The sequence below is a fragment of the Oncorhynchus kisutch genome, linkage group LG20 (genome assembly GCF_002021735.2).
Source record: "Oncorhynchus kisutch isolate 150728-3 linkage group LG20, Okis_V2, whole genome shotgun sequence".
Classification (NCBI taxonomy): Eukaryota; Metazoa; Chordata; class Actinopteri; order Salmoniformes; family Salmonidae; genus Oncorhynchus; species Oncorhynchus kisutch.
In genome coordinates, this window is record NC_034193.2 from 35326377 (window position 1) to 35352635 (window position 26259).

At 39.6% G+C, this 26259-nt stretch overlaps 1 protein-coding gene across 1 annotated transcript; it reads left to right on the forward strand.

Moving 5' to 3' along the window:
• Positions 1-258: 258 nt before the first annotated feature.
• Positions 259-15738, forward strand: LOC109875999 (zinc finger and SCAN domain-containing protein 16-like). The gene is made up of 5 exons (XM_031798775.1): positions 259-902; positions 8814-9148; positions 14578-14617; positions 14729-14869; positions 14956-15738. The coding sequence occupies exons 1-4, from the start codon at positions 512-514 to the stop codon at positions 14818-14820; spliced, it is 858 nt and encodes a 285-aa protein (XP_031654635.1). The 5' UTR covers positions 259-511; the 3' UTR covers positions 14821-14869; positions 14956-15738.
• Positions 15739-26259: the final 10521 nt, after the last annotated feature.

A 26259-nucleotide genomic window follows, 5' to 3' on the forward strand; every position in this document is an offset into this window, starting at 1 on the left:
ATCAAGGGTATCAATAACTAGGTGCTTACTATGATATCTAGTTATTTGACTGAATCAGTAATACAATGTGGAGTAGTTTTAAATTCTCGTAATAAATATTGTTGCTCTTTGTACGTGTTGATATAATATTCTTATTTAATGGAGAGGAAAAAACGTTTCCCTAAACTGCTTTATAATATTAAAATTAATTGAAGATAAAAAAAGAAAAAAAATCCCTCCTCCTGCGTTTCTTCCCTCCAGACAGCAGATGGCGATATGTGTCTTTCAGGCGATGTTTCTACTGTGACGTATAATCTAGTGGACGGAACGCTTCTTCAACAACTGCAGCCACCTCGGTAGCTCGCTAGACAACAAAGTCGGAACATTCAAGTTCTTTAGACAATTTACTGGTTTATTTGCCACTATGATTTAAACATACTTATGTGGAAACAACTAGCTACCCCATTTAGTTAAATATTTACGTTGTAAGTCAACTTGCTGGCTGGTTAAGTTAGCACAAGTCTAGTCGCTAATGCTAACATCTCCGACCATGAGCTCACTAAGCTACTCTCCTGCTGAAGAAGAGGTGGTCTGCTGGACGGAGAAAGAAGCTCTCGTGAAAGAGGAGGAGGGAGAAGAGGCTATTACAATACAAAAACAAGTAGAGGGTGAGGCTGTTACCGTGAAAGAAGAAGAGAAAGACGCCTTCAGAGTGAAAGAGCAGGAAGATGTTACTGTGAAAGAAGAGGAAGAAGATGTTACTGTGAAAGAAGAGGGGAAATATTCGGTTTTTGGAGTGGAGGATGAAGTGAAAGAAGATGAAGAGGTTTTTGGAATGAAGGATGAAGAGGGGGAGATTACTGTCACATTAGAGGAGGATGAAGAAGAGAAGACTGGAGATCTGATTAACACCAGTAAATGCAGTGAGTACTATCTTATAAAAACAGGGACATTGATCTGATTAACACCAGTAAATACAGTTTTTTATTTATCCTTTATTTTACCAGGTTGACTGAGAACACGTTCTCATTTGCAGCAACGACCTGGGGAATAGTTACAGGGGAGAGATGAGGCAATTGTAAACTGGGGATTATTAGATGACCGTGATGGTTTGATGTCCAGATTGGGAATTTAGCCAGGACTCCTCTTACAATAAGTGCCATGGGATCTTTAGTGACCTCAGAGAGTCAGGACACCCATTTAATGTCCCATCTGAAAGACAGCACCCTACAGAGGGTAGTCTCCCCTGGGGCATTGGGATATATTTTTAGACCAGAGGAAAGAGTGCCTCCTACTGGCCCTCCAACACCACTTCCAGCAGCATCTGGTCTCCCATCCAGGAACTGACCAGGACCAACCCTGCTTAGCTTCAGAAGCAAGCCAGCAGTGGTATGCAGGGTGGTATGCTGCTGGCAGATAGTGAGTGCTATCTTATTAAACAGGGACATTGATCTCATTAACACCAGTGAGTACTGTCTTATAAAACAGGGACACAAACTCTGCAGTTGTTAAACTATTGTGTGATTTTTAAAAGGGCGTTCTACACTTAAATATGTTTTTGTACTGTCGGAATTGTTCATGACGTCCTCCAGTGATTTAAAAAATAAATCCTGTTGAAAAGTGATATATAAATACAGTAAAGTATAAACACATTAAAGGGAAACAAATAATAACAAACAAATAAATGTTTTGAGCAAAATAGTGTTTTTTTAGACAACTGCAAACTAGAAGGAGTGAGTGATGTCATAGTAAGGCCTTCAAGGAGTTGGCTTGATGGGAAGTCGTGATGTCATCCAATAGGTGACTGATCTTCATGTGAATATTCATTATTCTTTTTAAAATCCTTCATGTTCTGTCAAGTTGGTTGTTGATCTAGAAATCCATTTTCAAGTCTTGCCATAGACCTACTGTAGGACACATAACTTCACCTAACAATAACATAGACCTTCAGAAAGGGGCCTATATTGGAGACCAAAAGTCATCTGGCACACTTCTTTGGATTTCAACAACTTTAAAAACATATTTCTAGCCTACAATCGTTGATGTTACTACTAATGTGAAAACAAGACAAAAAATAAGACGATTGTTGCTTACTTGACATTCATTACAGATGTCATTGTTCGTACAACATCATGGCTACGCTGTTGGCATCACCTTTTACAGTGGATTTCTGCTGTTGTGGCCCTTTAACCATTTGGCTACACATGGCCTGTCTGCAACGAACTGGAAACATTGGATCAACTATCAACTGGGTCGGCCCAAAACTCGATATAACAAGCTTGCACAATTGTATAAAATATTCTGGGCTCTCAGTTTCCCGCGTCAGTGAGTTCTCGACTGACACAGCTGTAGGCTATTAGTAAAAGGGATAAGAAGTAATCAGGTATTTTAATATTTCCACTGGATCAGCGTATTACGTTTTTCTCTTTCATGCCGAGTGGTTATCGAAAGTCGAGAGCTGGAAATATTTTTTTATAATTTGAGGAACTATTCTCATTTGCAATTGATTCTGATTAGACTTTGTTTACTTGCTGTTTGAGGTGAATAAAGCATTACTTTGAGAAGCTCCAGAACTCATTAGTGGTGGTGCGTTACGACAATCAGAAATACTATCAGACATCCCCAAATGGGCACATTTATAGGCCTACATTTGCGCTCAGACCAGGTAGACTAGTCCTACTTCTATATGCGTAATTGGGTGTGTGTCCTTACTCAACATTGACAGGAGTGTTTCAAACAAAATACAATTAATACATTGACATCTTGTGAAGTAAGGTCTGGTTGGTCTGCCAGGGGCCGTTTCATTTAGTATCCGTTTAGGTCGGCATGGGGAATGATTGTATTTTCCCATAGTATGTTTTATAGAAGTTGACTGACTGAAAGGGAGTGTAACTTTATGACTTTTGGATTCGGGCTAAACTTTGAACATTGAGATATTAAAGACATGATAGATCAGACGCAGAGTATATAAAGGAGTAAGATTTGTAGAAAGACATAGTGGCTGTGGAATGTGCTGGGTGGACGGGAGGAGATCACAGGATTGCTATAAGGGAAGTGGATGGACATCTGTGGATTAGGCGAAGGAAGGGTTGAGGTCAGGTCAGATCCCCTGAAGGGAGTAATAAGGGTTTAGTATCCTGTTACCCTCTTCCTGTCGACCCAGAAGATGTAAGGATTGGAGAGAAGGAGGAGTGTCCAAAGTGTGGAATATACATTTGTCTGAATTATGGCTGTAACGACCCTTTGGGAAGATTTTAACTTGGTTAAGCTTCTCTAGTGTCTGTGAGTTATTTACTCAGAAAAATTAGAACCTAACACTATAATTACTGTTCCCTGAAGGAGGGAAACGAGGCGCAAAACCTGTTTGGCCCCGCCCCTTCCTGGGTCGGTGTAGAGCGGTATTAATTTTAAGGAATAAACCCTAGCCTCACGCTCATCACCTGTGGAAGGCGGGCTTCCAGCGAGGTGTGAATTTAATAGCATGTTGTACCTAGTTTCCCTCCTTCAGGGAACAGTAGTTATAGTCATAGCGTTACGCTTGTCAAATGATGAACTTCAACTTAAATACCGGATCTTGCTGTCGGACAGTTTTTTTCCATTCTGAAATGCACTATGTATCATTTAGTTGCTCCTTATGTTGCGCTGGGAAAACAGTTTTCATCGGCACAGAAATACTAAATCATTTCAGAGTTTGCTATATCCAATGTTTTTGGATATATCCAATGTTTTTGGATATAGCAAACTCTGAACGCCATCTTGCAATTCAAGATGGCGTAGCAGTATGACGTGTTTGCTGTTGTAAATGTTGTTTTTTCATCATTTTTGTATAAATTGCAAAATATTTCAATCTTTTTTTTCATGTTTAAATTAAATATACCTTCCGGCAACCCGCCTCACCCAATGTGATACGGATCTGCTATTTTTTAGACCTTATAGCTAGAACCTCCATCAGCAGCTAGCCATCAGAAGCTAACCAGCGAATTAGCTACTAGCTATTTAGTCATTGTTAGCCACTGCTAGTGGCCTTTACCTTTTTAGCTCAGACACCAGCCGCTTTTAGCCTGGATAATACCTGCCAGTCTGCACAGCGCAATGTCAACCATGAGCATATCGGACTGTTTTTCTTCACTACATCACCATATTCCTGCTGTTTTTCTCCACCACATCACCGTATTCTTGCTGTATACCCGCTCTGGACCAATACACCGGATAATCGCAGCTAGCTAGCTGCCACCGAGTGTCAAAGCCTCGAAGCTAGCCTTGAGCCAGGCCCATCTCCCAGCCTGCTCAGTGGACCCTATGATCACTCGGCTACACAGCTGATGCCTCCCAGACTCTTCACTAAGACGACTAGAAGCCACTACATCACCGGATTCCTGCCGTACGCTCTGGATCTTTGCACAGGAGTGGCCATAGTGGCTAACGCCCTTGTCCCGAAGCTAGCACCAGTTAACCTCGAGCCAGGTGCATCTCCCGGCAAGCAAAAAAAATTACTCCAGGTACAATACCTCTTTTGCCAATTCTCCTGCACCCTTTATCAACACGGAGCCCTGCCGATCCATCACGACTGGTCTGCCGACGTAATTCCGTCCGATGTGCCCTCAACCGGCCTTTGCAGGACGTCGGTGACGCCCTTCTCCCGAAGCTATCACCAGTTAGCCTCGAGCCAGGCGCATCTTTCGGCTAGTGTAGTAATGACTACCTAACGGCTTCCCTGGTTCATATATTCCTGTTCACTGGGACCCTATGATCACTTGGCTACATAGCTGATGCCTGCTGGATTGTTCATTAATCACAGGTCTCCATTTTGTTTATCTGTCGGCCACAGACTCGAACTCAGGCCCTGTGTGTAGTTAACTGACCCTCTCTGCCCATTCATTGCCATTTTACCTGTTGTCTTAGCTGATTAACTGTTGTTGTCTTACCCGTTGTTACCCCTTGGTTCACTCCAGACCTGACTTCCCTCGATCAGAACAAAAACATCCTGTGGTGTACTGCGCTAGCATTGTATAGTCCCCGGGATATGCATCTTTTCAGAGAAGTCAGGAACCAATACACACAGTCAGTTAGGAAAGCATCGGCTAGCTTTGCATCCTTTAGCTCTAACTCCAAAAGGTTTTGGGACACTGTAAAGTCCATGGAGAATAAGAGCACCTCCTCCTCCCGCCCACTACTCTGAGGCTAGGAAACACTGTTAACACCACGATAATCGAAATGTCAATAAGCATTTCTCTACGGCTGTCCCATGCTTTCCTCCGGGCTACCCCAACCCCGGCCAACAGCTCCCCACCCACCGCAGCTACTTGCCCAAGCCTCCCCAGCTTCTCCTTCACCCAAATCCAGATAGCTAATGTTCTGAAAGAGCTGCAAAACCTGGACCCGAACAAATCAGCTGAGCTAGACAATCTGGACCCTCTCTTTCTAAAATGATCTGCCGCCATTGTGGCAACCCCTATTACTAGTCTGTTCAACCTCTTTCGTATCGTGCGAGATTCATAAAGATTGGAAAGCTGCCGTGGTCATCCCCCTCTTCAAAAGGGGTGACTCTCTAGACCCAAACTGTTACAGACCTATTTCCATCCTGCCCTGCCTTTCTAAAGTCTTCGAAAGCCAAGTTAACAAACAGATCACTGACCATTGCGAATCCATCCGTACCTTCTCCGCTGTGCAATCCGGTTTACGAGCTGGTCATAGGTGCACCTCAGCCACTCTCAAGGTACTAAACGATATCATAACCGCCATCTATAAAAGACACTGTGCAGCTGTCTTCATTGACCTGGCCAAGCCTTTCGACTCTGTCAATCACCGTATTATTATCGTAAAACTGACTAGCCTACTGATCCTTAACTTCGGCAATGTCATTGACAAAATAGCCTCCAACACTCTACTCAGCAAACTGGATGCAGTCTATCACAGTGCCATCCGTTTTGTCACTAAAGCCCCATATAACACCCACCACTGCGACCTGTATTCTCTTGTCGGCTGGCCCTCGCTACATATTTGTCGCCAAACCCACTGGCTCCAGGTCATCTATATGTCTTTGCTAGGTAAAGCTCCACCTTAACTCAGCTCATTGGTAACCATAGCAACACCCACCCATAGCACGCGCTCCAGGAGGTATATCTCACTGGTCACCCCAAAAGCGAACACCTCCTTTTGCTGCCTTTCCTTCCAGTTATCTGCTGCCAATGACTGGAAAGAATTGCAAAAATCGCTGAAGTTGGAGACTTATATGTCCCTCACTAACTTTAAGCATCAGCTATCTGAGCAGTTTATCGATTGCTGCAGCTGTACACAGCCCATGTGTAAATAGCCCATCTGTAGACAGTCCCTCCAACTGCCTACCTCATTCCCATGTTTTTTTGTTGTTTTTTTGCTCTTTTACACACCAATATTTCTACTTTCACATCATCATCTGCACATCTATCTCTCCGGTGTTAATTTGCTAAATTGTAATTACTGCGCTACTATGGCCTATTTTTTGCCTTACCTCCGTACACCATTTGCACACACAATATAGATTTTTCTATTGTGTTATTGACTGTTTGTTTGTTTATCCCACGTGTAACTCTGTGTTGTTTTTGTCACACTGCTTTGCTTTATCTTCGCCAGGTCGCATTTGAAAATGAGAACTTGTTCTCAACTTGCCTACCTGGTTAAATAAAGGTTAAAAAAAATATCCTAACTTTATTTTAGTCACATGTTCAACTATCATCAGCTGATCTAGGAAATCATTTTCTGAATGACAGTCGCATGACAAACATCACGACATGCAACAACAACCAAAGTGCTCCTTCATTCATTACTCTGGTAAAGACAGCTATGCCGTGCTCCATGTTGGATCCAACATCCCTACTTTGGTCATAATGTGTAGAGAACTGTTCCTTGATGGATAGACTATTGTACAACACACAGAGCTATTTTCCTTTATTTGTTGTTAGGTGACGTTATGGGCCAATTTGGCAAACCGTGTACAATCCCTCATTGTCAGGCTGATGGAAAAACTAGCCAAAGAGCATTTTACTGGTTGAAGGTTTTTTAAAGTACAAAGCGGTTGATTTGCGATGATGACACAAACATTATATTTAGCAGGATATTCAAACGAGCCTTACAATTATAATCCAAAGTAGTGTGAAATGCACTAATAAGCAACCTGGAAATGGAGGTTTACTCCCCTGAGTTTTCCCCCATTCAAATTCTGAATACATTGTGAAAAACTAAAATCTTTACTCACCGTTTTTGTTGCAGGCAGATATACTACATCCATATCTATCTGTTTCCTCATTAGCAGGGAGGTGTTTCTGCAATCAAATTGTGTGTTTATCACCCTCATGTCGCAATTTCAGCAAACACAGAAAGGGTTCTATATTGGAAACCAAAAGTCATCTGGCTCACTGCTTAGAGTTTCAACAACATGAGTAACTTATTTCTAGTCTACAATCTTATGTTACTACTAATGTGAAAACAAGACAATATGACTATTCTTGCTCATTTTAAGACAAATGTCAATTAAGACAAATGTCAAATAATCTTTACATTCATTACCGGCGTCAATTGTTGTACAACATCATGGCTACGCTGTTGGCATCACTTTTACAGTGGATTTTCGCTGTTGTGGGCCTTTAACCTGTCTAGGCCAAGTGTTCCGCTAGCGGAACCCCACCTCAACATTCTGCTGAAAAGGCAGCGCGCAAAATTCATTAAAAAAAAATATATATGTAACCTTCACACATTAACAAGTCCAATACAGCAAATTAAAGATAAACATCTTGTTAATCTACCTATTGTGTCCGATTTCAAAAATTATTTACAGCGAAAGCACAACATATGATTATGTTAGGTCAGAGTCAAGTCACAAAAACACACACAGCCATTTTCCAGCCAAAGATATGAGTCACAAAAAGCAGAAATATAGATCAAATTAATCCCTAACCTTTGATGATCTTTATCAGATGACACTCATGGGACATCATGTTACACAATACATGTATGTTTTTGTTCTATAATGTGCATATTTATATACAAAAATCTCAGTTTACATTGGCGCGTTACGTGCAGTAATATTTTAATTTGTGATGATTTTCCCAGAAATACTCATAATAAACATTGATAAAAGATGCAAGTGTTATTCACAGAATTAAAGATGGACTGATCCTCTATGCAACCGCTGTGCCAGATTTAAAAAAACTTTACGGAAAAACTTTACGGAAGAAGCATAATCTGAGAACGGCGCTCAGTACCTGATTATAAACAATTAGACAATTCCGCCATCTTGGAGTCAACATTAGTTAGAAAAAATACTATAAATATTCACTTACCTTTGATGATCTTCATCAGAAGGCACTCCCAGGAATCCCAGTTCGACAATAAATGACTGATTTGTTCCATAAAGTTCCATAAAGCCCATAATTTATGTCCAAATAGCCACTTGTTGTTCGCGTGTTCAGCCCAGTAATCCATCTTCATGGAGGCGCGACCATTTCCTCCATGACAAAAACTCAAAAAGTTCCATTACAGGTCATAGAAACAAGTCAAAACAATCAATCTTGAGGATGTTTTTAACATATATCATCAATAAGGTTCCAACCGGAGAATTTCATTGTCTAAATAAAAGCCCTGGAACGAGAGGATACTCTCTTGGGAGCGCGCTTAATGAGACTGAGGTCTGCCAGACCACTCATTGTTTTCTATCCAATGCTAATAATATACATATATTAGCATCTGGGACAGAGTAGGAGGCAGTTCAGTTTGGGCATGCAATTCATCAGAAAGTGACAATGCTGCCCCCTAACCTAACAGGTTTAACCATCTGTCTGACTTTGTTGTTCACACAGGAGAGAGACAGAACTACTGTGTATCCTCTGGGGAGCCTCAACAACATCATGATGCTGACAGGGCAGAGAAGAGTCTCTCCACATCAGAACACCTCAAGAAACACCTGCGCAGATCCACAAGGAACAGATCTCACTGCTGTTCTGATTGTGGGAAATGTTTAAAATCTTCATCAGAACTTAAAATACACCTGATAAATCACACGGGAGAGAAACCTTACTGCTGCTCTTACTGTGGGAAGAGTTTTACTCTGTCAACCCGCCTGATATCACACCAGAGAACACACACAAGAGAGAAACCTTATAGCTGTGATCAATGTGGGAAGAGTTTTCCTCAGGTAAGAAACCTGATATCACACCAGAGAATACACACAGGAAAGAAATCGTATAGCTGTGATGAATGTGGGAAGATTTTTACTTGTTCTAGCTATCTTGTTGTACACCAGAGAACACACACTGGAGAGAAACCTTTTAGCTGTAACCAATGTGTGAAGAGTTTTACTCGGTCAAGCAGCCTGATATACCACCAGAGAACACACACAGGAGAGAAACCTTATAGCTGTGCTCAATGTGGGAAGAGTTTTACTATATCTAGTGTGCGGACTAGACACCAAAGAGAACACACACACAGGAGAAAAACCTCATAGCTGTAATCAATGTGGAAAGAGATACTCTGATAATAGATATCTTATTTTTTTATTTTACCTTTATTTAACCAGGTAGGCTAGTTGAGAACAAGTTCTCATTTACAACTGGGACCTGTCCAAGATAGCATAGCAGTGTGAACAGACAACAACACAGAGTTACACATGGAGTAAACAATTAACAAGTCAATAACACAGTAGAAAAAAACATCTATATACATTGTGAGGAGGTAGGCGAATAATTATAGTTATAATTAATGACTAATTATGATTAAACATCAGAAGATACATGGAGTTGTTTCATGATATCAATGAATTTAATGTCACAATGTAGAATATTAACACATTGTAGTAGGAGTATTTTAGTAATGTCACATTGTTGAAGCCTAAATATTTGCCCCCTTATCAAGTGATTTCAGCATGATATGGATATGGTTAATATTAAAAATCCATGCTCTGAATTGAGAGAGTATTATTTATGAGATTCAACAAAGGGACTAACAAGAAAATAGTTGTTACACTTACCACGTTGGTGACGCACTTGAATCAAAATCAACACTTCAAAATGTGGAGAGCTGTTTTCTACAAATTGTCCTCTAACCAGGGATGTACACATTACTCCCAGATTCCGTGTGGTTTTTGAGCTGTTAGTTTTAACAGGACGTGCAACCTCATCTCCCTTCTGTCACACAATTGATTTCAACATGATATCGTTGAGTGATGACAAATAAGTGTTGTGTTCCTTTATTTAGCGACCCCTAAAATGCAACCCCTTGAAATGCATCACTCCAAAATGTAGCTGACTGTCTTCTGCAGGTTGTCCTCTAACCAGTGAGGTAAAAGATATCTCCCATTTCCATGTGTTTTTTTAGTTGTGTTAGTTTCAACATCACGTAAACCTGATTTCCCCCCTAATCGATATCAGTGATTTATTGCTACTTGTCAAAACAAAAGCGTTTCTGATGCTTGTGCAGTTTATAAGGAGCTTGTTTAAAAAATACAAGTAATATGATTATTGTGGCACACCGAAAGTTTGCTGGATCGAATCCCCGAGTTGACAAGGTAAAAATACGTTGTTCAGCTCCTGAACAGGGCAGTTAACCCACTGTTCCTAGGCCGTCATTGTCGATAAGAAGTTGTTCTTAACTGACTTGCCTAGTTAAATAAAAAGTGGACTAGAGTTCTTGAAGCTAGTGAGTTTTCAGATTCTATAAAGAGAATTTAGAGAAAAATAATAATACTATTGTGTATTATTATTTAGAAATATTTTTTTCCTGTCTTCAATTGTTGGCAGCCAGCAGACACCATGTCTATATGTCTATATGGTGAAGGTGAAGCATTGTAGTTGATTATAATGTGAAATGGAAGTTGTTTTCTGGTGAGCAAACTTGTCCAACAAAAATATAGGATATATTTGTTGTCTTAAGGGTGAAGATTTTACAGGCTTTGGTTTTTCCATTTGTGTTTTGAGGTTGGACTTTAGCACGTCTAGCGCGTTAGCAGGTAGGGCGCACTGATTGGTGTCACCTTGTTAGTCAGTATGTGTTACACCTGTGCTGGCTTGTCCATCTCGTTAGTGGGAAGGTGTTTCACCTGAGCTGGTCCAGGTTCTATTTAAGAATGTCTGGCCCAGTGCTCCAGTCAACACCTTTTAGGTTTGCTTCCTGTCTTTAAGTTTGGTGTGGGTTTTTCTTCTGTTTGCCTCTTCTTGGGCAGATTTAGTGGGTCTCATGGTGGGTGTCTTATAGGTCCCAGTTGTTGTTACTAGTCAATTTTCAGTGGGCACCCTCAGTTTCTTTCAGAACCCTTCCTAAAAAACAAGCTTAAATTTTGGGTTGGATATTGCATCCGATTAATATTTGAATCAATGGAATTTCATTAATGTTCATTAGTCTTTCAATTGTTAGTCTTCTGTTTGTTGTGTACTAAATATGTTTGTTTTCATTGTTTGGTCCTGTAAAGCCATTGTTGCATTCATGCCTGAAATGTACTGTATAAAGAAAGATTGATTTGATTTCAACAAAATGTTATTTTTTATTTCACCTTTATTTAACCAGGTGGCCAGTTGAGAACAAGTTCTAATTTACAACTGTGACCTTGCCAATATAAAGCAAAGCAGTGTGACAAAAACAACACATGGGATAAACAAAAGTACAGTCAATGACACAACAGAAAAATATATATACAGTGTGTGCAAATGGAGTAAGGAGGAAAGGCAATAAATAGGCCATAGTGGCGAAATAATTACAATTTAGCAATTAAACACTGTTGTGCAGATGTGCAGAAGATGAATGTAGGGATGCTGGGGTGCAAAGGAGCAAAAATAAATAACAATACGGGGATGAGGTAGTTGGGTGTGGCTATGTACAGATGGGCTGTGTACAGGTGCAATGATCGGTAAGCTGCTCTTTCAGCGGATGCTTAAAGTTAGTGAGGGAGATATATATGAACCCAATGACCGACCAATCGCAAAACTCTTGGTCCCTCTTAGTATGACAATCAGTATCAATCCCATATCAAAGGATTCAACAACTGAAAACAGAAACAAACAAATGGATCAACCAGATCAAGCCTGCTGAAGGAGTGGTAAACACCACCCCCGGCTCTACCAGGGGCTCGAGGTGGTCTCCCACAGCTCTGCTTATGTCATGTTCTGTGACCTTGCCGTTCCATTTCTTGACTGCCCCTGCAACACAGAAATAAACACATTCAGTCATTATATATAAAAACACTCAAAGTAATGGATATGGAGCATCTATGGCCTCAGTTACACCTGGCACCTAAATGTGACTTCTGTCATCCGATCACTCTAAGCTGCATTAGGTTCAGATCTACCAGGATGGGCCTATGACAGTCTGTATGCAGTCAGGCCACTGAATATAAATATTCAATATAAAAGAGATTCAATATAAAGAGATGGGGTGAATGAGTGGGGAAAAGTACATGTGACACAAATTACCTTCATAATATCAAAGAACAAATGTGTGTCTAAGGGAAAATTTACTTTCATACAGCCAGAAGGGGTGAGAAATTACACCAATATCAGTGGAACATTTGCACGAATGTAAATAAACATAGATGATGGAACATATTCCCTCTTGCTGATGTGATGAACCGCTAAGGGGACATAAATATTTACCATCTAAACCATGTGTGATCTCTCACCTCTCTGGCTATAGAAGAGTTCTTCCTAACCAGTCCATCAACAGCTCTCTGACTGAGCTCCACCCTCACTGGGTCTTCAGAGGAGAGGAAGGCTGAGGAGGGATGGAAGGATGAATGGATCAGTCAGTCAATAAAGTGTAGAGCTGCTGTCTGACAAAATCACTATTTTAGTAGTTCATTAAAGTAAATAAGGCTTTATGACTGCTGAATACCAACTATCAATCACTTAGATCATGTATTTTCAGGTAGAGATACATCCTTGGGACGTCCCTAGCCCATTGAAGTTGACATTTAAAATGGTTACGGTAGGGATGTCCCAAGGATCCCGGATAGCATTGACCATTGTGCATTCTCTTTGTGCAGTCTCTTTTACATAGCAGGTTCTGACTTCTGAACTTGAAAATATGAAATATCCTTATTATGTGAAATTGAATGATACAATAATGTATGTTGATGCTAATATGATGTCCAATATTCCATGATGTTTCTTTCTGATAACAATAGAGTAATATATTTAATATGCCATATACTATTTTTTAACAGTTTCACTAATTCATTTGTATAAACTTAATTATTATGATTCAAGGTCAGTTCACGTCTCACCTCATACTGTATTGGAGCAGCAGCAGCTGACTTGATCGTTGATGCTAATCATCATGTTTTGAATCTGAGAGTAAATAGATCCGACGACAACTCTAAAAATGAAGGGTTCAACTGGAGTTGTTCTCAGATCCCCTAAGAACCGTAGGGTTTTGGTCAATTAAAAACAGCCCCAAAAGGTTCTTCAAAGAAGTTGTTAGAAGGTGGGTTCATCGAGGAACCTCCGTTGTTGCTGGACTTCTTCCGGGAACTTCGCAATTACAACTGAAAACGATGGTGACAAGTTTGGATGCGACAACAAGTTAAAGAGGTTAAGTTGGGTTGATGTTTGGCTCTGAATATGTCTAGAAATCTAGATATAAATAATAATAAAACACACAAAAAATGTATAACGAAGACAATTATGGTTTTCTGTGAATATCTTCCGTAACGTTACTATAGTTAATTACCGTAAATATTAGAAAGTCGGGTTGGACCGTCGGCGTTGTATGAGCTACAGTAAAGTACTGTTATCTAGCTAGATAACATTATGTCCTAACTAGGCACAACGAGGTTTGGATTATTTCCCTCAACTATATTCTATCCTATATATTGTATATCGTTTCCATGAAGCCAAAATGGCTTTACGCTCATTAACGTAAGTTTCCAATCTAGAGCAGGTCTCACTTTTGTGAGAATGAACTAACTAACGTTAACTAACTAAGGACGGTGACATGTCCAGACGAGATGTTACAACGAACTGAATCGTCAATGGAGGTCTTCCTCTTTATATAGCCTGCTACAGCATGCAATACTATTAACTCACAAGGGGGAATAACGTTACATGTACAATACTATACCATTTTGGAAACGTTACATGTACAATACTATCCCATTTTGGAAACGTTACATGTACAATACTATCCCATTTTGGAAACGTTACATGTACAATACTATCCCATTTTGGAAACGTTACATGGACAATACTATCCCATTTTGGAAACATTACATGGACAATACTATCCCATTTTGGAAACGTTACATGTACAATACTATCCCATTTTGGAAACGTTACATGTACAATACTATCCCATTTTGGAAACGTTACATGTACAATACTATCCCATTTTGGAAACATTACATGTACAATACTATCCCATTTTGGAAACGTTACATGGATGCCCCCTTGTGGAGGGAAATTAATATCTTAGATGGTAGCTGGAGATTGGATTCAAATGCATAATGTTATTAATACAGTGTCTAGACTAGCTCTTTCTCCAATATGTTCTTCTATTTTGCATTAAATTGTATATATATTTGTTTTAATGCTTTTAAGACTATACTTTGACACATTTTATCTTCCTTTGAAATTCTTATAGGACAGAACATGGACGCAATGCAATTGGGATCAAGAAGAAGGTACAGATATGTTGTAGGACAGCTGCATTTGACGTGTACATTTAACCTACATAGCAGTCAATACAAACTGAAATATATTAGCATAAAAATGTGTGCAAATGATCTTTTCAGATCTTCTCATAAATGAATCAAGTCCATGGAATGGATATAGACAAAAATATAATTCAAGGACTAGCAGAGGTAGAGAGGCGAGGCAGGGGTGAGGACATCATCCTGCTATTTTGACAGTCCTTGAAGGACAATACAGAAGAGGTATTTGCTCTTATTCCTTCCTTTTCTCTAATGTATTTTGTAATAAAATTAGCAAGTGTAGTAAGATCATTGCTTTACTTTACTAGCACTGGAGACTACAGCAGCGATCCTGCTCTTGCCCAACCTCTTCAATGAGGACCCGAGTGGCCTTTATGTCCGTGACAAGGTATGCCTATGCACCAATCATCTGTTTCTTCATAAACAGAGGTGTGCATGCTTATAAAACTACAGCTGAACATTTGTTATGTTCTTTGTTAATTGTATGTGTATTAATCTTTTCTTACTTTTGTTGACACTGATTTCACCGCTCTTCACTCCACATCGGCGGAAATCCATTTCACCATGAGAGTCAAATCCCGCTGGCCTTTGATGGGGAGAACATCCACGCCCTCGAGGACGTCCCCATGGGACTTGGGCCTCTGCTAGAGCAGATTTTTTAATTCCCCTTAAATTTCACAAATATTTCAGAGAATCACTTATGTTGTTAAGTTACTGTGTTCTGGGGAGAAGAGAAGTTGGGGTGAAGTTACCAGGGCCGGTCATAAAGATGGCAAAATTCCTAACATAACTAAGTGGATACGATATACATACTAAAGCTGAAAATTCTGTATTTAGCATCATGTCTACAATATTGTTAGTTTACCTATGATTCATTGTTAATGTATGTTGTTTTTATTGTACATCATTATTTATGATTTTCTTTAAATGTCATGAAAAGCACTTTACAAAGTAATTTTATGATTTATTATGGTCTGACATGTCTGCAGAAATGTTGTAATTTTGTAGTGTGTTTTGTTTGGTAAATTATTTTGTAAATATTAATTCAAATTTGTGGAGCCACCAAATAAACAATGAATTATTTAAATCAATATTGTTGTTATCATTATTGAAATATTTTTTTATAATGGAGGGAGGGTGGACAGGGAGTTTAAAAAATGAACTCCAAAAGGTTATTTGAGGAACCATGATAAGGGGTTCTTCAAAGAACTTATAAGGGATCCTACAAAATGTTCTTTGAATAACTTTTAGGGGTTCCCCCACAGTTTCAATTTGAAGAACCCCTAAAGGATAATCCAGGAACCTTTAGTTTTTAGAGTGTATATTGATAAAAGTCACCTTGTCCGAGAGACATTTACATAGTTATACACAACCCAATTTGGGATGACTATTTTAGGGTGAAATAGCGGCCACAACAGACAGACCTGATATCGCCCATAATTCGACGTCCATTGACATCACGTGCTGAGTGAGTATGACCAAAGTTATTCAATTTAGCTACACTTTGTAGTAGCTTTTTGTCTGAAAGTATTTTATCAGCGATACCAACTCCAGTCAGCAGATGGCAATGTGCATCTTTCTGGTGATTCTGCCACTGTAATGTATAATCTAGTGGACGGGACGCTTCTTCAACATCAACAGCTAGTCGTCCACCTTGGTTCCCTCTAACTTTATAGAAAAAGGTTTATTCAATAAATCTAGCAATTCCTGTCATACTGGGAAGACACCCCACTCAGGCCTTAAAACTTGTTGGGGATAGGGGGCAGTATTTTCACTTTGGATGAATTGCGTGCCCATAGTGAACTGCATCCTACTCTGTCTTAGATTGCTAATATATGCATATTATTATTAATATTGGACAGAAAACACTCTGAAGTTTCTAAAACTGTTTGAATTATGTCTGTGAGTATAACAGAACTCATAGGGCAGGCAAGCTTCCAAATAGGAAGTGAAATTCTGAAATTCTGCGTGTCTAATTTAAAGTCATCGCCTATTCACTTCCAAATAAGATATGGATCTGGTCACACTTCCTACGCCTTCCTCTAGATGTCCTCATTCAGTTGAACGTGGAATGGAGCCTCTGGAGTGAACTTTGACCAAATGGGAGGGGAATGAGTCACTGTCCCGACAGAATGCCATTTCCTGGTTGCGCATTTGTCTGTGGATGTCACCATCGTTCCATTTGGCTGCAGATGAAAACATATGCTCCGGTTGGTACATTATTGGATATATATGAAAATAACATCCTGAAGATTGATTCTCTACTTAGTTTGACCAGTTTATTTGACCTGGAATATATATTTTTTAAGTTTTCGTCCGAGTTCTCCTGGACCAGCGTCAGCTTTTGGGTACGTGAGCTGAAAGTGCTAGCAAATGCAGATAATTGTACACTAGTATTGGACATTATGGAACAAAACAACAATTTATTGTGGAACTAGGACTCCCTTGCACTGCATTCTGATGAAAGATCATCAAAGGTAAAGGAATATTTATGATGTAATTTCGTATTTCTGTTGACTCCAACATTGCGGAGAAATATATTTACGTCTGAGCGCTGTCTCAGATTATTGCATGGTAGGCTTTTTTCGTAACGTTTTTAAAAAATCTGATACTCTGGTTCTTAATGCAACCGCTGTATCTTTAATTATATGTAGAACATGTATCTTTCGTCAAAGTTTATGATGAGAATTTCTGTTATCTGGCGAAGCTATCCATAATTCCTCCGGATATTTTGGAGGCATTTCTGAACATGGCGAGATTTGTGGATATAAATATGCATATTATCGAACAAAACATAAAATGTATTGTGTAACATGTCATGAGTGTCATCTGATGAAGATTATCAAAAGGTTAGTGATTCATTTTCTCTCTAATTCTGCTTTTGTGACTCTTTCTTTGGCTGGAAAAAAATGGCTGTGTTTTTCTTTTGATTTGGTGGTCTAACATAAATATATGTTGTGTTTTCACTGTAAAACATTTTTTTTTTTTTTAAATCGGACATGATGGGTAGATTAACAAGATGTTTATCTTTCATTTGCTGTATTGGACTTGTTAATGTGTGAAAGTTAAATATTTCAAAATAATATTTTTGAATTCCCCACACCACCTATTCAGCTGAATGGGGGGGGGGGGTTCCCCCGGGGAACGCCTTGCCGGGCAGTTTTATTTAAAATGGAGTACCCGGATGGGGAAAGTCCAATAAGCGTTTTATAGTTTCATCCTTAGGGTAACTTACCCTAAAGTGGACACACTCCCATCAGTTTCTGAGACAACTGCCCAGACTTTGTAGACTGTTTAATAATGCTTAAACCTCATCTTAATCAAATTATCCATTAAAAGATACCAACTCAAAACCTACATTAATCTACATATGGGTTGTTTAAATTGTATCTAATTATATTCCCAGTTTTACTTTATCAAATCTCTAGTAATAATTGTACACACGTACAATTCATCATATTTTCATCGATTCACAAAATCCATAAGAGATTGTCAGGTACTCACGGCAACCAATCTATTTGCTTTTTCAAGGACTCTCCACAGCTCCAAAGCAGCTCTCCAAACATACTCCCAGCAGAACCAAAAATAAACATTTGTTTCCCGGACAATGACCCGATCGTCAACGGTTCTCTAATCTCCCAGAGACCACGGCAAAAAAAATCAAGCCTCCCAGGAACTATAGACCTTCCGCTGCTTTCTAAAATATCATCTGCTCTCAAAACCACCCCGCGATATTCTATGATGTTACTATCCAAACTTCAGATTAAGACTCAGACTCAGTCACACAACTCTCATACCACAGCCACAACTCTCATACCACAGTCACACAACGCTATTCTCAAACCTACCTAATCAATTAGTTGTTTTTCAACAATATTTTAACCTGCAGGAATATTTTCACATTTCTATCATGGTTAGATCCTAGGATAATGCAACTCATACATTTACATATTTTAATACTTCTAAAATGGGGTCCAGGTTTAAGACAATTACCTTACTATCTTATACTATATCATAAATGGTCCGGATGTTTTCCCTGAGATCCCAAGTTTGAGCACCATTTATCAGGAACGAGTTTTGCTTGGCTCACTGCCTCTCAGATCAAAGGTGTGTCCCATCAGCTCCGAGTGTGGTCCCTCTGAGATCCCAAGTTTGAGGGATCCCTCGTGTACCATTTACCCAGGTCGTCAGGAGCGGTCACCAAGTGAAGAATAACATCCCCATCGCCAAATGTGGTGGTTAACTTCTTTAATATCAAATGCGGACAGAAACTTAACACACAAGTCAGAGTTATGCTTAAACTAAATCTTTAGTCACTTAGTATTTTAAATTTTTAAGGGAGCAGGTCAATACAACGTGCACATATAAAGTGAATCAATTGAGTGCTCTACGATAATGATGGCTGGTCGACCCACAGGACAAAAGTACAAAGGTCTTTTATAGCAAAGATACTCTCCTTTCAACCTACATGACAAACAACAGATGTGTATAACGGGTCACAAGGATAAGATGTATGAAAGATACTGTCTGCTGAGAATTGTATGTTTCTGCTGTAAAAACAGTACTTTGAGTAGAGACCAGGGTCTGGACCTGGGGTCATCTCTGCCTGGTATTATATAGAACAGAAACATTAACTCATGCTCTGGAATGCGGTCTCTTTAGGTTTTATCACCCAAAAGACACTGTATATCTCTTGTCAGTGTTTTCTCTCAGAGGCCAATCCTCAGTAGAACACAGACACAATATTTAAAAGAACCCCCTATTTTGTTGCATAAAACAATAATTTGCTCTAGACAACTTTCAGTGGACACTGAGTAACAACAACTGGGACCTAAAACACACCAACCATGAGACCCACTAAATCTGCCCAAGAAGAGGCAAACAAAAGAAAAACGAGCTAGACGTGCTAAAAGACCAAAGCCTGTAACACCTTCCCCCTTAAGACAACAAATATATCCCCTATTTTTGTTGGACATGTTTGCTCACCACCAACAGAAAACAACTTCCATTTCACATAATCAACTACAATATCAACATGGTGTCTACTGGCTGTCAACAATTAAAAACAAGAAAAAACACATTGGGAAATAATAATATACAATAGTATTATTTAGTATTATTTTTTAAATCCCTTTTCTTTCAATAGAATCCTAAAACCCACGAGCTTCTAGAACTCTCATCCCCTTGGAAAGAGCCCCCAAAAATCTTGTCTCCAATACGGAAAAACGTGCAGTCAAAATAAATTGTGATCCATGGCAACGCACTGGCTAAATGCAAAACTTGTTGACTGCCCACCCTTGAGAATCAGCAACCAACTCCTGCAATATCCGTAGCAACTTTCCACCTTACTTCGCTCCCTCTTTTCAGGGTTCACTCGATAGGCATGTTGTTGGATCGGGCCCAGTCCCCAATGTCATGCATTTGGGTTAGCACATCTGAGAATGAATCCTGATATTCTAAAATCAGGGCAACATTGTCAATACAACTGTACCCAACAATTGTCAGTTGGTTGCATAAATAATTATGATTACTGTCACAAATTGTAAATATGGAAATCAATCACCTTTGTTAATATGTATTGGCAATAGTTCACTTAATGGTGAGGCATGGAATAACAAAACATGCATCTTTTATCAGGCTGAAGGTTTGAAAAATTAGTAGGTGATTTGAGTCATGCTTCTTCAGTAGTGGAATAAAGACAATTAGCATTTGAATGTTGTCAAGAAATACTGGAGTGATGTCAGATTGTTAATATTGATTATAGACCAATTTATTATACTGCTTTCATGTGTGTATATACACAAACATCTGCAACAATTATCATATTACATGTATTTTTTAAACAAGCAGCCTTTTCAACTTGTAGAAAACAGCTGGCTACATTTTGAAGTGCTCCATTTTGATTCAAGTGGGTCACCAACGCAGTAAGTGTAACACAGCTTTTTTTTTGTTAGTCACTTTTTGTTAAATAATACACTTTCAATTCAGAGCCTGGATTTTCCCCTGAGGCTAATATCCATATCATGCTGCAATCAATTGAACAGGGCAAACGATAAGGTAGAACATCATTAAAATACTCCTACTACAATGTTAAAACATTCTACATTGTGACATTATTTCATTGATATCATGAAACAACTCCATGTATGCATTTTCTGATGTTTGATCAGAGATCTTTTATCAGAGTATCTCTTGTCACATTGATCACAGCTATAAGGTCTCTCTCCAGTGTGTGTTCTCTGGTGTATTTTAAGTTCTAATGAAGATTTGCAACCTTTCCCACAGTCAGAGCAGCAATGAGATTTCTTCCCTGTGGGTCTCTGCTGGTGTTTCTTGAGGTGTTTTGACGTGGAGGGACTCTTCTCTGCCTCATCATGAGGTTGTTGAGGCCCCCCCAGAGGATCCACGATAGTCACGTCTCTCCCCTGTGGTTTAAGGCCCACAACAGCAAGAAATACACTGTAAAAAGGAGATGCCAACAGCATAGCCATTATGTTGTACAAACAATGTCTGTAATGAATGTTAATTATTTGACATTTGTCTTAAGACAGTCAAGTGAACAACATTCATATTTTGTCTTGTTTTCACATTAGTAGTAACATCAACAATTGTTGGCTAGAAATACATTAAAGTGGTTGAAATCCTAAGCAGTGTGCCAGACAACTTTTGGTCTACAATATAGGCACCTTTCTGTCAGTCTATGTTGTTGTTAGGTGAAGTTATGGGTCCTACAGTAGGTTTATGGTATTGGTATAACTAGGGATTTCAGCATTTACATGGAGTTTCTGCAACCAAATTGCGTTTTAGCCAACAGAGAGCGATGCACCCATTTGGGGATGTCTGATAGGATTTACGCACCACCACTAATGATTTGTGGAGCTTCTCAAAGTATTTTTTTCTTCACCTCAAAACAGCAAGTAAACAAAGTCTTACTAAAATCTAATTGGCGAATGACAAGTTGCTCAAAGTATTTGTAAAAAAAAAAAAAATCCAACTCTCACTCTTGATAACCACTTGACATGAAAGGGAAAAATGTAATGCTCTGATCCAATGGAAAGGTCATAACATACCAGATTACTTCTTATCCCTTACACAAAAAGCCTACAGCTGAGTCTGTCCCAAACTCACTGGCGCGGGGAAACTGAGGGCCCAGAATATTTTATACAATGTTGCTATCACGTTTCGGACAGACCTAGGTGATAGTTGATACACTGTTTAAAGTTCTATGTAGACAGGCCATGCACAGCCAATGTTATTTATTTTTATCTGGATATTTTCTAGCTGCTTTTATTTGTTGGCTTTATGTAGGATATTTTTACATAGTTGGCAATGGCAATAAAAGTTATTTCGATTTGTATCATTTTCATTTAGGTAGACTGTAGATTAAATCATAGAAAATAGTTTTGACATACAAAGACTATTATAATTATTATTACTATTATAAATTAAATTAAACTGTTCCAGTAAAATGTGAATATGAAAATCACAACTGGCACCAGATCAGTAGAAATGGTCAGATAAATTGGCACTACAAATGGAAAAGGTTGCCGACTGTTGTGGTAGCCTATTACTGGAAACTTTTTTCTTATGGTTAGGCTCTCTCTGGTTCTCTCTGGAAATTATGGTTGAAATGACTAATTATGTATACATTCCAATCAGAACTGACTAGTCCAAATGCTATAATGTACTGTACATATATGAATTTTCTCTCTTGCTCCCATTCCCAATTGTATATAATGTAGTCAGGAGTTTAGTAACAATGAAGGTCTGTTCCTTAGTTCATTCATTTGTACAATCTCCAGGTGGCAGGAACGGACTATCTCCAGACTGTCTAGAATACTGATTTATACTGACTGACCTTGACTTCAGGCGTGGAGCGAAGGCTCGAGAACTATAGGGCCTCTCTACCGGTGAAAGAGATAGAACTTTTAGAAAACGCTGACGTCATTTCAGTTTATAACCTGTGGAAAAATGTGTATGTGGCAGTACTCTCTTGTAATAAACGCTGTTACTTGACTTTTAAGACTGGTCTCGATCCATTTCATGCATAATTAATGAATTTACAACTCATTAATGAAATAGAGAGAGTGCCAATTTGATTTTGGCTACAAAACATATAGGAATTTAGAATTCCTCTAACAAAAGCTTTGGAGAACCTTACATACAATTTTGGGAAAAAGGCAAACTCTGCTCCATCATTAACTGAATCAGAAAGATCATTCATCAAAGCCCACTACTTTTATGATTTTTTCATTGGCAAAATTAGCAAACTTAGGCATGACATACCAGCAATAAATGCTGACACTACACTTCCAAGTATATCTGACCAAATTATGAAAGACAAGCATTGTAATTTAAAATTCCATAAAGTCAGTGTGGAAGAGGTAAAACAATTGTTGTCTATCAACAATGACAAGCCACCAGGGTCTGACAATCTAGATGGAAAATTGCTGAGGATAATAGCAGACTATATTGCCACTCCTACTTTCCATATCTTTAATTTAGGCCTACAAGAGAGCGTGTTTCCTCAGGCCTGGAGGGAAGCTAAAGTCATTCGACATGCGCTATGCTCTGCATAGTTAGCTCCAGGTAAAATGTTGCACTTATTCAGCCATTCTGTGACCAAAAACAAGCTACATATGGACAGGACCAAAATAAACTGACTCTGGAAATGACAAAGCGCCTCGTAACCTAGCTGGAAATGGGACAAACGGACCCCTTCTGTGGTAACAGACTGGGACGATTTGTAATCAAATCTAATTCCCAGGAACAGGGTTCATATGAACCACAGAGACTGTGTGGGATAATAACATGCCTTGTTCCCTCGACTCAGCTACCAACCAGCAATCTCCAACAGGGCCCTTTACCTGTATCACTAGACACTTCATAGTGAGCTACAGGTAGGAATCAGCAATGAATCCCAATAATGAGCCACCTATGGGAGGGGGAACCCTTTGTGAACAAACATCTTAACGTATTACTGCTATCCTGGGGAGATTGATATACCCCTTGAACATCAACTCCAATCCTTGTCGGATGTGGCAGGGCTTGCAAACTATTACAGACTACAAAGGGAAGCACAGCCGATAGCTGGCCAGTGACAAGCCTACAAGATGAGCTAAATAAACTTCTGTGCTCGCTTCGAGTAAAGTAATACTGAAACATGCATGAGAGCATCAGCTGATCCGGACGACTTTGTGATCACGCTCTCCGCAGCCCATGTGAGTAAGACCTTTAAACAGGTTTACATTCACAAGGCCGCAGGGCCAGACGAATTACCAGGACGTGTACTCCAAGCATGCACTGACCAACTGGCAAGGGTCTTCACTGACATTTTCATCTCCTGTCTGAGTCTGTAATACCAAGATGTTTCAAGCAGACTACCATAGTCCCTGTGCCCAAGAACACTAAGTTAACCTGCCTAAATGACTACCGACCTGTAGCACTCACGTCTGTAGCCATGAAGTGCTTTGAAAGTCTGGTCGTGGCACACATCAACACCATTATCGCAGAAACCCTAGACCCACTGCAATTTGCATACCGCCCCAACAGATCCACAGATGATGCAATCTCTATTAGACTCCACACTGCCCTTTCCCATCTGGACAAAAGGAACACCCATGTGAGAATCCTATTCATAGACTACAGTGCAGCGTTCAACATCATAGTCCCTCAAAGCTCATCACTAAGTGAAGGACCCTGGGACTAAACACGGAGCACGCCCCCATTCTCATCGAAGGGGTTGTAGTGGAGCAGGTAGAGAGCTTCAAGTTCCTTGGTATCCACATCCTTGGTGTCCACATTATAGGCTTAGTTAAAATCCTGGAAACATAATGACAATTCTAATTCTAGATTTGGAATATAATGTGCAGCACCTTGAATATATTGTTGTTTGACTACCAATTAATAAACCAGGGAGGAATTACTGACAGTAGGAGCATGGTGGAGACCTCCAAGAGAGGGAAATCAGGAAGGGAAAATGACAGCAAGTAGTGTAGATGAAAGGGATAACACGTTGGTGAAGCAACAGATGTGCAGGAATGAGAACAATATAGGTGCTACTTTGAGAACACAAACTCACATCTTTCACAGCACAGAATGAGGGAGTCCAGGGGAAGACTGGAGGAGCAATGAGGAAGCATTGTGGGATTCTCTTGGCGCAAGTACAGTTGTTGAGACTGCATGGAAGATGGTGAAGAACAGTCACTTTAACTCTACCTACATGTACATATTACCTCAACTAACTGATACCCCCCCATTGACTCTGTACAGTTGGTGAGACTGAGTGGACGATGTTGAAGAACAGTGGAGTGAAAAGGGCTAAAGCTGGTAATGAACAGCAGTTTAGGGTCTGAGTGGGAATCATCAGCAAGGATGTTATTTTGGGTGACCTGTTAACGGTCTCAAAGATGGTGAAGGATGAATTGGGTAAAGTGGAATCGGTTCGAGTGACCAGGAGTGGTATGATGCCGATTGTGTGTTAACAGCGCAAAATGAGAAAGCTTTGTTTGGTTTAGGTTAAACATTTCAGGTAGAAGCACGTTGATTAAAATTAATGATAGACAGAAGGTCTTACTGTGGTTTTGTGAAGTGGTTTTCCCATCTTATGTAAAATCTGGGTAAGTGAGATATACAGAAGCCGCTGCAGTGTTACAATTGTAAAAAAGTTTGGACATATGGCAAGTGTTTGTCGATGGAATAAGTATGTCGTAGTCAGATGAAGCATGTTGTATTTGTGATGGGAATCACGTTCCCGGAGTGCCCTGTACAAATGAAGGAGGTCGTAGTAGCTAGGATGATCAGGCCAATAAAGCAGGTGTCCAATGTGGAGGCAGTGAAAATAGCCGAAGGAGTAGAGAGAAGGTAGTTCATGTCCCACAGTCTGCAGTGAAGCCATGCAGGAGAAGGATCCCAACATACTAATAGTGAACAAGGTGGACTTTGTTGTATTTACAGAGCAAGTGATAAATTGCATTAAATTATTAGTAGCCTTCGTCCAAAACTAGCAGTTTCCGCATTAGCATGGAAGAGTTGACAACAAAATTGCGTTTGCATTGCCCTCACTGCCGCAGTGATAAATTGCATTAATAATAAACATCTAAGAAGCTAGACATCATTGTGAAGGCGGCAATTAGATTTCTGGATCTCCAGGACTTCAGACGAAATGTTACAGGGAATACTGAATGAAGACGTTCCACCCCTCCCAGGTTCCTGAACCTGTGTAGGGATCTGAATAGTACCATTTTTGTTTAAAATTCAGGGTAGTGGGGTGAATTTGGTTCGTGTTTACCTTTTTTATTTTACATAATTAGTATGATTTGTTAATCCCAATTCTTTTTTCATTTTGGTTATTTTTTTATAACCCCGTACAGTAGGTGGCAGCAATACACCTGATGAGTGTAGTCTGACTATAAACCTCTGAGAAGATATGGTAGGAACCAAAGTGTTGGTCAGTGTTTCCAGTTGACCCTAATTAGATGTTACATTACATGTTGTTTTCTTACTTCATGTAGCCTGCTAGCTAGCCAACATATTCATACTTCGCTTACTCTGTGATCACTTGGCTGCATAGCTGATGCCTGCTGGACTGTCCATTAATCACGGTACTCCAT

Coding starts and splice junctions, on each gene's coding strand:
- LOC109875999 (XM_031798775.1), top strand. CDS start 512: ATGCTAACATCTCCGACCATGAGCTCACTAAGCTACTCTCCTGCTGAA. Junction 903..8,813: donor GATTAACACCAGTAAATGCA/GTGAGTACTATC, acceptor TTGTTCACACAG/GAGAGAGACAGAACTACTGT. Junction 14,618..14,728: donor CAATTGGGATCAAGAAGAAG/GTACAGATATGT, acceptor TGATCTTTTCAG/ATCTTCTCATAAATGAATCA.